The sequence below is a fragment of the Cimex lectularius genome, unplaced genomic scaffold (assembly GCF_000648675.2).
Source record: "Cimex lectularius strain Harlan isolate CLEC.00 unplaced genomic scaffold, Clec_2.1 scaffold24, whole genome shotgun sequence".
Classification (NCBI taxonomy): Eukaryota; Metazoa; Arthropoda; class Insecta; order Hemiptera; family Cimicidae; genus Cimex; species Cimex lectularius.
Window position 1 is genome coordinate 2,403,315 of NW_019392666.1, and position 13,715 is coordinate 2,417,029.

Consider the following 13,715-nt stretch of genomic DNA (forward strand, 5'->3'; position numbering starts at 1 on the left):
ATCCTGCAGTGTTTGTACTAGGCGTTATTACCAATTTCATTTCCAACCGTGGAAGAAATTGAAACAGCAGTTGAGTTGAATGCTGTTATGCTTTTGTAAATATTGACCTTTTAATACCTAGCTATTACAAGGTGTAAGAATAAATATTACAACGTTTTGTTGACTTAATATAAACTGGCATTTATATATGGTTTGCCTTACACAAACACACCTATACGAGTATAATAAAAAAAATGAAATTTCACTCCTTCGACATTTTGTAAGAGTTAATGAATTTTGTGGGGATCATTAAGGCAACGAACATTATTTGTTCTCATAATCATGGTTGAGTTATTTTTTATATAATCAATAATTATTTATTGACTTATTGTTACTTTTTGTATTGTTTTGTAAATGAATTATGACATTGTCCCAAAAGCTTTTCTACCCTTAATTGACAACCTGGTAATGCAGATTTACTGACTCAAAAATTTCTTATTTAATTATTTTTTATCGGCCAAAGAGATAAAAATGTAACGGGTGAGGTAGTAAACCTCAATAACGTATATTATGAGGACTTGGGTTGTGGTGTGAAATGACTCCATTTAGCTAATGCTCTTTCTTGATAGCTGTATTTAGTCGGTCCTGTTAAGAACAGTATTTGATTTAATTGACCGTTTCATTCCCAGGAAGCAGGTCCAACTAAAGGATACGAGCCAATCCCATACCAAGAATACCAAGATAGTATCTTCTATGGGCAAAGTTCGCCCTAAGAAATGGTTAATAGACGTTCATTTGGCTTTACTCGTGTTCTCTGCCTAACAGTACTGTTATTTAGAAGCCAATTTTCATTCCGTTATATTTTTAGCTTTTAAGGAATGTATCTTTAAAAGGATATCAAAAAAGTATATGTCAAACCCAAGTAATAAACTTAATATGCTATAACCTCAATAAAATGGAAACAAAACTTAGAAGTAAGTAGGACCACCTGTGATCAACGAATATATCTCTACATATTTGTTTCCTTTTCCCAGTTAACAAAATTAGAAGTATCAAAAATCTTTTTTTCTAACTTTGTATCAAAGAAAGAATGCTTTGAAAAAAAATTGCTAAAAAAAATAAATTATAGAGTAATCTAAAATTCTCACTGCTACAAATAGAGAGGGCTGATAGGACTATTTACAGGTCAGTGGCATCTGAGAAAACATTACAACATGATCATATTCAATGATGATCCAATTTGTACGCTACGCAATGTGGATGACGACCCATTTCATTTTCGAATGGAAAAAAACTGCTCAATGAACACATAACCAAGGATTCGAAGAATACCCGGGAGGGTGGCCTTAATGGTTTAGGCGTTGACACGGCGCTCATCACTGTAAGGTCACGGTCCAGGGTTCGAATCCTGCGCTCCTGCATTCGAACCCGACATACTTACAAAGGGGCTTTTTTTCAAAAACACCGGCACCCCGAGGGTTGATATAAGCTTTGCTGTTGCGAACCCTCGTAAAGTAAAGAAATAAAAAATAATAATTAAAAAAAGAATACCCAGGGAAAGGAATTTTAACAACGACAGTCAATGGCCTAGTACGTCTTTGGAGAAGGATCGAGTGCAATGAACTAAAGTTGGGTACGAAAAAAGTACAATAAGCCAAAAAGCTGCTGTTCTTGGAGTATAAAAACCCCCAATTTCTAGTATCCATCATCATCAACATCATCAATCAGTAATCAGTTGTGTTCACCTCGAGACGAAAATACAATCTAGTTTTCTCCATATCCAACTTTTCGTTAGTCTCGTGTAATTATTAGTTAAGAAAAACTATATGCGTTCAGGAACTAAATTACGTCTTTTAAAAATCACCTTTGGGCCTAAATTTGAAAAAAAAACTAAAGTCGAAGGTTACCAGGATTTAGATAATCATGAATTATCATCCCTCGATTTTATTGTGTATATATAATAAGAATAAATTTTGTTCACCTTTCAACAAAAACGACCTATTTCCCATTTTATAAAAGTTGCAAGTATATGAAAACCTTTTGATTTAAAGAAGATATAAAAAATACAGAAAAGAAAATAGTTTAAAAACAAAATGCACTGGTTCTGATGAATCGTATGCTTCCCATTTTATAAAAGTTGCAAGCATATGAAAACATTTTGCTTTGAAGAAGATATAGAAGACACAAGAAAAAAAATAGTTTAAAAATAAAATGCACTGTGGATCTGATGAATCGTATGGTTTATTACTTCAATATTTAACCTCATATCAGATTATTTATTAACAAATAAATATAATCGAAGGCCTCTCATTAATTACATCTGGAGAAATTCTCCCAGAAAAAGGTGAGAGTTTCTAATAGAGAAATCTTACGAAAGGGATATTATCCCATTTGAATCGTTCACTAAAAAGTTAGTTTTGCTAAATTTATTGGGAAGTAGAGTCAACCACCTTATCGATGCCGTGTCCTTTTGTTCTAACTAATGTATTATGATTGATGGCTTATTTGACAGTACCGTCTAACTAGCAGCCCTAGATCATTACGACTTACAATAACGTCGAATCTGTGGTAATCTCACAACTACGACAACCAAATGGGCTCGCTTAAGGAGTGGTTGATGAAAAGGCGTTAATAATTTTTTGATTTGATAACAGTTTTCTTCTGCTAAAACAATCTTATTTTTCGAAATTGCCCAGGGGTTGTTTACAGACGAGACTTGTGAGATCTTAGGTGTGCCGAATCGGCGGAAAGTACTAAGCCCAGGATTTCAGGAAACGTTCAGCCCAGGGATTAATTAAATCGACCGAATGTTGGTAATCAAAATTCCTCGGGAAATTAGAAAAACGCCCGACTCCCCGAATGTTCGAGGCCCGTGATTGCTTTTTTAATAGGGCCGTTTCTGTCGTTCTTAGCGCCTTGGGATTCCTAGGATTCTGCTGGAGCTCAAGGGGTCATTGTTCAATTTAAAACCCTATCAAACTTGTCAACGATTTGTCTCTGAACTGCCAAGACTGCTTCCTCGAGCTGGAGAGTCTTTTCTCCCTTTGAAGACAAACGCTTACGGCATTACTAGGATAATATATTTTGGACGATAGTTCAGACATTCTTCTAACACAGTAATGCAGGATGTTTTCTAAAACAGGAACAGTTTAACTTTTTTACTTTTTACCCTTAGTTTATTGATATACGAACTAGACTTAGGTTAACATGTAAAGTTCTAAAAAAACTATTTAATCAATGTCCAAGTCGTCAAACGTTAAGATTGGCCATCACAAGATCCACTTTTTTATTTGATTTTCGTTTCCCATTTCTTCGTAGAATTTTCATACAGAAAATAGTCTGAAATTTTTCTCATAAATGGTCGAAAAATAATTCAAAATTTAGGAAGGAAAATTCAAAAGGTGAGGTTGAGATGGGAAGTTAGTGTCCGAGTGGATCAAAGTCACGATAGCTCAAGTGGTAGAGCAGCGGCGTATTAGCCGAAGGTCTTGGGTTCGAATCCCGCTTGTAACACTGACTTTTTATCTCAATCAATAACTCAAATACAGATTAATTAATTGAACGATATTATTTGGTCAAGTGGACCACGAAACCTAGTGAATTCAAAATTTTTAGTTACCACTATTCTATATAGGTGTCATGGTAAAAATCTAAGGCTTGAAAAAAAATAGATTTATTTAAGATGAAGTAGTTTGGTGTTTCCGAATCTGTTTTCAACGAATCAATACACAGCTGGTGTTGGTAAAATGTCACTTCTGTCTGTTTATTTGTTTACGCCAGGATAATCCGAAACCCTGTCCCAGGTGTAATTATTTCCCAAGTCATATTGGGAGACGGTGGCCAATTTGGTGAGGCTTATAAAAAATACATTTTGATTTTTACTGTTTTGGCTTGTTCCTTGTGGTTAGAGCGTGTTTGTGTATGTGCAGGAGTCCGCGTTGGAAAGATACCCGGAGGTCGACTTCCGAAACCTTCCAGGTCGAGGAATAGGCACAGCTCTAGGAGGAGATACTAGACGTTCCCAAGCAAGAAATAAGAAAACAACAATTAGGAAGAAAATCGAAATATTTAATATTCGAAATAATAACGAAATTTACGAAAATCAAATTCAATATTGTGTTAAAAAATTATTAAGGTGAAAATATTGTAGACCAGTAAATCCAATTTCATTTCTGTCCCATCTTTCATTGTAACCAGTGACAATAACTGTTAATAAGTAGTGAATTATTTAATAGTTAATTTAAACTCCTTCTGAACCGTTATATTATGACGTTTTTTTATTACATTTATTTGATATTAACAACTACAAAAATTGTATTAAGTAAATATGTTCATATATGTTGAGTTTAAATTATGACCAAAATAAAAATCGACTGATATGTTTTTGAACAATATGTTTGCCGTGAAAGGCTTAAGTTCTTTTAAATTTATTTTCTTAAAAACCTACCACTTTCAATTTATTATTGCTAATAAAATAATAAACTCTATTTTCACTCAGTTGTTTTTCATGCAGTTTGTATTCTCATTTGAGACGAATTAAACCCGATCGAATTAATTATTATATAAATGTTTAATAAAAAAATGGAGTCATAGTTATTACCCATCGATAAATTTATTTAATAGCTATTTTAAATAAAATAAAAACCAAAAGCTCTTTGTTTTCTTTTCCCAAATTAAAACAAAATAAAATATCACCAAAAGTGATACTCATCTTTAACATTCATTATTATCGTAAAAATTAATTATTGCAAAAAGATAAGTTTTAATATAACAAAAGACCTTAGTTATAGAAAATATGCTTAGTAAAATATTCCCAATGTTCTTGTAATTCAAGCTAAACATGTCGTCAATCATGTTAATATAAAATCTGGAACTAGTACATTATATATGATTGATTATTTTCCAAAAACCACGCTGAGCTCAGTTTTAATCGGAAGATAATAATTATGTTTCAAATAAATTTCTTTTGTTTCGCTTTTTTTAACGAGGGTTCGCAACAGCAGAGGTTATATCAACCCTCGGGGTGCCGGTGTTTTTGAAAAAAAGCCCCTTTGTATGTCGGGTTCGAACCCTGGACCTTTACCTTACAGTGATGAGCGCCGTGTCAACGCCTAAACCGTTGCGGCCACCGACGCCCTCGAATAAATTTCTATAATTCTCTTTTAGCTTTGCACTTTGACGCTTATCACGATTACGATTTTTACTGCGATCAGCATTTTAAAAATTTCAGCCATTTTTTTCCAAATTTCTAATCATTTGACTTGTTTGGAGTGTACTCATGTTTTTGTTTAGCATATTTTTTTAATATCTCATTAGTTTAGTTTTATTAATCTAAAAACATTGTACGATCTAATTACACAACATTTCAGAATAAATATGATTTTGGCTAGCTCGAGCTGTTATTACTCAATTCAATTTTTATTCTGCTTGAAACATAAAAATATTGCCGAACCAATACATAGACGTCTAGTGAGGAGGTTACGTAAAAAAAAGGTATTAAGATATGATAATAAACTTAACTGATCATCAGTAAAATTTGTCAAAAAAAGTTAACAATTGTTCTTAGGTAACATTAACTTAAAATTGGCCCTTTTACAAAATAAAATGCGGTGATGTATGGCTTTTATTGACACGGTGAAAAAGCGGCATCGTTTTTTTCAGAAAATTGATACCATTTGATGCCAGGATCAAAGAGCAAAGCAAAAAATTTGTTCAAACTTTAAAGCGTAAGGTAAGTGGCAGCATTTTCATCATGAAGATAGCACATTAAATTAACTTTTTTGGACATGCTGATAGAAATATAAAAATGGGCTATTTTTAGAAACCAAAAGTGGTAGGAGTGGCGTTAAAAAAACATATGTTAACGACAATAAGACCAACTACAATATAAAAAACTAACCAAAGTTATACAACAAAAATATAAAAATAATAATTCTAGGTTTCTTTTCTTTACTCGTTCCTACTGATCCAAGTACATAAGTGTTACTTTATTGAAAAGTCCATTTTTTTCTCTTTATTAAAATAAATCAATTTCTTGGTAATACCAATAGCTCCTTTTTCAGCGGACGATGTTTAAAATTTAAGCCGAAACATCGTCAGCTGAACGAGGGTTATTGGAATTACCTCGAAATGCATTGATTTTAATACAAAAAGAGTTCTTCAATAAAATATCACCAATGTTCATAAACAAAATAATGCACGTTAAAATAAATTAGTAAGAATGTGGTTGTTTTGTTGCATTTTATAGAATAAATGAATGAATCATGAAAATTATTCCATACAGTTTTTTTTATTATTATATAATTTATAAAGATAAATATGTTTGCAATGCTATGGGTGTTTTAAGCTAATCAAACTGAAACACCTTAAAATATTTAATTAATAAAAAATCACAATTTTGTATGATTATTTCATGTTTTAATAGTTTGCAAAAGACATAAACGAGGTAAGTAATAATTTTCTCCATGCACAGGGTGTTCATGTAAACATTCCCTTTTCTATAAGATTAAGTTGAAACATGTTTGAAATATACCATGCATTCTCCGGGCCCTGAACAAATATTTGTTCCTATAATTTTTATGGTTTATGCGTTTGTGTGTGCAGGAGTACGAGGCGGGAAGATCCCCGGAGGACGGGTTCCAAAGGTGATATCAAGATCGAGGAACAGGAACTCGAACAGCGGAAGGAGGCGACATTAGATCATCTTAAACTCAAGCGACAATACGGACCTTATCTGTTCTGAGGACTGACCCGAAACTGAATTCCAATTAACTTTATACTTATGGGATAAAATAAAAATATCAACATAAGGAAGGTTCAAATTAATTTCATTAAACCCTCCCTTTTCATATCAACATCTACTGAGACTTGACTCCTCAACTGGAAACAGAATTTTGAAGAAAGCGACTGTGAAAAAAACCAAAAAAACAATGATGTGAATTTGCTTAACTGTACCAGTTTATCATGAAACAATTTTAAAATAAATATTTATTATAAGGATTCAGTAGTTTTATTGTTTGCTCTTTTCCAAACTCGCCTTTGGATAATTTCTAAACGGATTTGCTTACTGAGGAAGATGTTAACTTCAGTAAGTGCTAATTGTAGGTCTTCAATAGTAATAAAAATCCCTGTTCATTGGGTTGTGTGAGATTTGTTGAAAATTTAAAAACTAGTGTTTTTCTTTATTGAAATATTCTTCGACTATATTTCTAATATAAAAAGCTATTGATCAGGTTTAACTATCATTGGAAGGCTGAGAAATGCATAATATCATTAGGCTTTTCACGTCAGAAAAATTAGGCAGTTTTCAATTCATATTTAGTAAAATATTAGTATGTAAGTTTAAAAAACCAACTTACCTCTTAATTCCCTGTTTTCGTGGTCCGCTTGACCAATTAATATCATTCAATTAATTAAGGTTTTTAGTTAAGATAAAAAAGTCAGTGTCACGAGCACTTAATACGCCGCTACTCTACCACTTGAGTAGCGGCGTATTAATCTGAAGGTCGTGGGTTCGAATCCCGCGCGTGAAACTGACTTTTTTCTCAACTAAAAACCTTAATTAATTGAATTACCTCTTAATATTTTTTTAACTTAAGGTCGCAAAACAGTCATCTTTAATAATATAATACCACATTTGAAATTATACAATTTAATAAGCATGCATTTTTTAAATATTAGATGTAGATTAAATATAAACATAATTTTTCTTATATTCACTCATTTTTCTCTACCTTTACTTCTTTAGTAAGAAATACTTCTACGAAAATGTGAAGTAAAGTATAGAAACTTCACATAAAAGAAATTATTTGGCCTTTTCAACCACAAATTTTCTCACTGCTAATTTTTGTGTGCAGGAGTACGAGGTGGGGGAAAAATTCCTGGAGGCAGACTTCCGAAGGTGAGCACAAGGAGGGGCAATCGGAATGAAAACAGCGGAAGAAGGAGACATTAGGTGCCCCTGTGGTAGCCGTCAGATTGAAAAATTGAAAAATCAAATAAATAAATATAACTGAAGAAACAATATAATTTAATGTCTTACAAAATGAGGTTGGAAATTAATACCATATAAATGTTTACCTAAAATATGTAGCAACAGGTATAAATTCGGCTTTATTCCTATAAAACAAAAATATTTGCAAAAAAATAATATTTACAAAAAATTCATCGAAGTATATCCATTTTATGTCTCGTATTAACCGGCATGTTGGTAAAATTCCTTGAAAACATTTGTGACAATATGTTGCTGTGAATGACATTAAATTTAGAATTTATTTTCTTAAAAAAATATATAAAAATATCAAAATGGGCCATTTTAGAATGACTCCCGTACAAATTGGAAAAGTTCTGATTTCGTTCCGAATTAAGTGAGGCATTCCACTATTGGTGTTTAACTCCCTGTAATTTATCTAAGTTTTTGTGCAAGTATATTTACTCAAATGATTATCATATTTAACAAATGACATATAAAAATATATATTTAATTAATAATTATTATAATAATGTAAAATCTTAGTTGATATCTATTTGCGTATTTATTTCTTAACTGTTTTAAATAAAATCAAATAGAAAGCAGTTGTCTTTTTATATCCCAATAAGATGTGAAAAATTATAATTACATTACATTTTGTGTACATCAATAAAAAAACAACGTTCAAAGAGTCCAAATTTATTTAATTACTACCTAATAGACATATATAACAATAAACACTTTTAATCAAAATGAAACACCGACTAATTGGGCAAAATATCAATTTCAATATTCATATACACGTTGTTGATATATTAATTCTCTACTTTCGTGGTCCGCTTGACCAATTAATACATGACAATTAATTAAGGGTTTTAGTTGAGATGAAAAAAAGCTAATGGCACGAGAGGGATTCGAACCCACGACCTTCGGCTAGATACGCCGCTGCTCTACCACCTGAGCTATCGTGACCTCGATCCACTCGGACATCAACTCCCCATCTCAACCCCACCTTATGAGTTTTCCCTCCTTTTGCCAATTTTCAAATGTCGTGTAAAGTGTAAAGTCGTGGGTTCGAATCCCTCTCGTGCCATTAGCTTTTTTTCATCTCAACTAAAAACCTTAATTAGTTGTTGATACATTTGTTATGAAAGGATGGATTTGTGTAACCTCGTTCAAATTGTTATTTCCTTCTTCTTGTAAAGTTTAGAGTAACCGAAAATTCGAAACAAAAATTATTTATTTGAAACTTAAATCGTATTTGTAAAAATATATATCTAGTTCTAATGTATTACATTTGACCCATCATTTTAACAAATCTGAAGAAACAGTCATCACTAGATGGAGGATCACCATTCCCGAAAATACTATACTATAAATAAATACAAGCATTAATGTTAATTCAATTAATTAAACTTTACGTAAGGTATTAGTTGAAATAAAAAAGTCAGTGTCACGAGAGGGTTTCGAACCCACGACCTTAGGCTAAATACGCCGCTGCTCTACCACTTGAGTTGTCGTGACTTCGATCCACTCGGACACCAACTTCCCAACTCAACCCACCACCTTTCGAATTTTCCCTCCTTTTTGCCATTTTTCAAAGTCGTGTAATCTGCGATTCTCGGCGACAAATGCCCGAGTGGATCGGAGTCACGATAGCTTAAGTGGTAGAGCAGCAGCGTATTTAGCCGAAGGTCGTGGGTTCGAATCCCACTCGTGACACCGACTTTTTTATCTCAACCAATACCTTACATTAATTGAATAAAGTTATTTGGTCAATCGGACCACGAACTATAATGGAAGTAATGTTAATTTTTACACTGTCCAGCAGTTCAATCTAAGTCGTCTCATCGATTGATGAAAAGTTGAGCGATGTTGACACTATGAATATTATTACAGCCCTCTACATTGGACCAAGCATTAGTCAACAAGATAGCCACCATTTTACTCTGGCCATGGGCTTTTCTCCACTAACTAGACCAAGAGATAGTCCAACCGTTGGTCCAATGGTCTACAGGTGCTTACATTGCCAGTGCCGTGATGGATATCGAGGACGAGGAATATGCTGCTGCAGCTTTGTGTTTGGCTAGAGCGTATAACCATCCTAACCAACCCTAATTGTAAACAATGGCTGACCAATGTTGGCACAGTGTGTGGGCACGTCATCTATCATTTCTATTCTTTTATTATTATCATATTATAAAATGATACTTCGTGAGTCCACCCACAATGCCAATGTTCCCCAGCACCCGTTTCGACCTCGGCCAATATGGGCCAATACAGGCCACCCTCTTCTACACAGTGCCTCCACCAGTCAAAATCAAAAACACTACTCAAAAGTAGCAAACCATGTTTAATTAATGTTTATGCTAAGATAATATGTAGTGAAGAAACAAGATGCTATCACATGCATTGATTAGAATATATATTCCTACCAATTCCTCTCTCCGAAATGTTACAAGGGCTTTAGGTTTTTCGAAAAATAAAATTAGAGATGTACTCTGAACTTGCAATTTTAAGCCGCATCGCTCTCTTCTTGTCCAGGGACTTGGGGATTCTGATTATGTCAGGTGTGTAACGTTTCTTGCACAAATGTCGATTTGGGAGGCTGAAGAAAACGTTCTTCTATACATCCTATGGACTGATGAATCCGAGTGCGCCTCTATTGGCAAACAAAACCGTTGGAATTTTTGTGGGCAGAGGAAAATTCGAGAATTTCAAACTTGTGACATCATCAAGTGGTTCATAGCATCAACGTTTGGTGTGGACTTCTCGCAAATAAATTAACTGGGCGTTATTTCTACTAAAATAATTTAAATGGTTCTCAGTTCCTCAATTTTTTGAGTGAGGTTTTACCAACATTACTAGATGATGTTCCTCTGAAACGACGACAAAGAATGATACTCCAGCTTGATGGATGCCCCGCACGCAATTCTTTGCAGGTGAGACGTTATTTGAATCGTCACTTCCAGGGCAGGGGGATAAGACCTAATGGCCCGATCTGTTGACCTCCTCTGTCACCCGATTTAACTCGAATTGACTATTTTCTGTAGGGCCATCTAAAAAGCAGTGTCTACTTCAATCATACATAACCCAGCAACCTCAATTGAAGAATTGCGGCAAAAGATAGAAAAATTCCTGTCCATCCATCTCCCCTGACTGCATCGCTCTGAGCACCGGTGAAGAATTGTTAAAAAGAGCAAATCTTGAAAACTTTTTACCATAACTTTGTTCACTTTTTGACCATTTTTTCCCAATCCGATTGCACGATTGTTTTCAGCGTGAAACATTCTTTAAAATTATGTGTCAAGATATATAGGATCGTATTTGAAATTTTGATGTTGAACTGGACCTCAGGTACCCTGTATAATTTTTCTACAAAAAAAGGTAAAAATTTGAAACTACATTAAAAATATAAAACACATATTTTTTATAGCGTCATATTGTTAAAGAAAAATTCAGCCTGGCCATCTAAAAAGGACACCCTTTCATATGTGTGTACATATGTATATATAACCATCGCTAACCATCCCTGTATGTATGTCACGGTCTATTCTCGATTCAACAAGACGGGCCCAACTCTGAATCCTTTTTTATGAGAAACAGAGCCCCAGAGGTCTTGATCGAAATTGAAATGTCACGTTCAGATTTAAATGAACCGCCATGCCCCTCCACACACTCAAACAGTGAAAGGAGTAGGGGCCAAGAAAGGGCTATTTTTTCAAGTCCTTGAACATATCCCTTTCTGGCTTGTGTGGGTAAAAAGCTATTTTTGGTAAAAAGAAAATTTTGGTGTGCACACTATTCAATTAATTAATGAGTTAATTTTTATTACTTTGACGTCAAAATAAAAAAAAATTGTAATTTAGTTTTAAAAGGGTATATATTTTTATAAAGAAAAATAAAAGAAATAATATTTCATTTTAAAAGTTGTGTTAATATTTTAATTGTATTTTCTAATTTGGTGTTCAAATTTTTAATAATAATAATAATTTCTTTACCTTTCTTTATGGAACTATAAAACGAGAATCAAATTCCATTTTAAAATTAAGGCTTGTAGATTTGAGATAGGTTTGTTATAGGATAAAAGGATTCTTTAAATTAAAAATTGTCATTTTATGTGAAAATAAATTGTAATTAAAGATTCAAATTTAACAAACATTTGGTGTCGTAGTTACTTTGGTTTAAATGAAATATAAAAGGTGCCTGATCGATAAATGAAATAATTGTAGTCAGGTCCGATCGTAAAAAACATCTGGGAACTTGTTTTCGGTTTTCCGAATTCAGGGTTGAGCATAAAAAAAAAAGAAGAGACACGATATATCACACATATATACACATAATATTATAATATATAAGGATATAATATTTCCTCTACAATTGGATTATTATTTCATTTATTGAGAAATGGAAATCATCGGATCCCCGAGGATATACATTTAAGCATGACTGTTAGGTCATGCAGGTTTAACATAACAAAGCGCCTTATTGCCATTCCGCATTTCTCTCCACCTTAACTATTTCTACCACTTATGTTTTGTTATTTTGCTGTTTATTCAGTTGTTTCTTTTTTTTACAAGGCCTGCGCCATTACCATTATTGATTTATCCTCATTCAGCGCCTTGCAACCCAATTTAGATTTACATTTTTACATGGAATGGATAGGCACGACGACACATTGATGACGTGTACAAATTGTACGGACGCGAACAGCATTACCCCAGAGACTTTTAGGTGGAGAAGTACATTCATTAAAGCAAGCAAGTCGTATGTAAATACCATGGTATATACCATCTTTGGGAAATTTGTCTACTCCCATAGATCCGTTTGCCCATTCGTTTTCCCGTTGTTAGGTGTTGATGTCATAGCTCCTACACAGCACCTAGCTGCCCAGTATTAGAACCGGTGAAGCCGGGACAAGTAACATTTAACAAATTAGTGCCTGGTAAATTAACTATCAGTTAGCAGGTATGGGAAGACTTTTTGTAAATAACGGTCCTACTGACAAAATTTGTTGTTTACAATGTTCTGATTTCAAGCATTAAACGCTCATCTTCAGGTTGAAGGAGTTACAAACAAGTCTCTAGACATAAATTGTAAGATTGAATCCTCCAAGAGATGTTGAAGCACTTGTTTTGTTTTGAACCTGGTTAATTCATCCAGTGTGTTGTCATCTGGTCATGCCTTTCTCATTTCACTTCCGGTCCAAAAGACGTACGAGCTGCGCCTGCTTTTGCTAGTTTTAGTTCTTTTTTTACCTTCAATCTCTTGCAGTACTGGTACCCTAATCAGGGTTACCTCATTAAGTTTTTCCAGGTGCTGGAGATAGGTTAGGCCTTGAATTGAAGGTGGAATCCTTCACTTGACTGTCTAACAAAATGTATATGAAAAAACCATCCTTTACAAAAAGTTAACAATCAAAGGTTGCGTCGGTAGCCGCAACGATTTAGCGTACTTTATGCTGGAGCTGCAATAAATGATAAGAGTAGCGATCAGAGCCACAGCGCAAACTTCATTTCTATGATATGGCTTAAGGGTGACGTATTATTTAGATCGAACCAATTAATTGAAAATATTTCTTTAAAAAGGAATGATTCTGAAGAAGAAATATTTTCAACTTGAAATGCTTTAAATATTATATTGTTGAAACTACAAATGAAAAGCGGAAATTTTCCCATGAATACCCCAAAGTAATGTTTGAAGTTCATCAGTCTTTATACACAATCAAGGCAACACCCCGCAAAATTTATGGATTATATGAGAATGA

At 33.6% G+C, this 13,715-nt stretch overlaps 1 protein-coding gene across 4 annotated transcripts in view; it reads left to right on the forward strand.

Moving 5' to 3' along the window:
- The window catches only part of LOC106660864 (neuropeptide-like 1), a 319,417-nt gene extending 311,070 nt beyond the window's left edge, over nt 1-8,347 (forward strand). For 2 of the 4 annotated variants that reach the window (XM_014383866.2, XM_024225135.1), the window contains exon 7: nt 7,836-8,347. In XM_014383866.2, the coding sequence (XP_014239352.1) occupies nt 7,836-7,933 (98 nt within the window). In that variant the 3' untranslated portion in view covers nt 7,934-8,347. Of the gene's footprint in view, nt 1-3,908; nt 4,516-6,582; nt 6,789-7,835 lie in introns of those variants that run through there. The other 2 variants (XM_014383867.2, XM_014383868.2) reach the window with 2 other exon arrangements.
- The last annotated feature ends 5,368 nt before the right edge of the window (nt 8,348-13,715 follow it).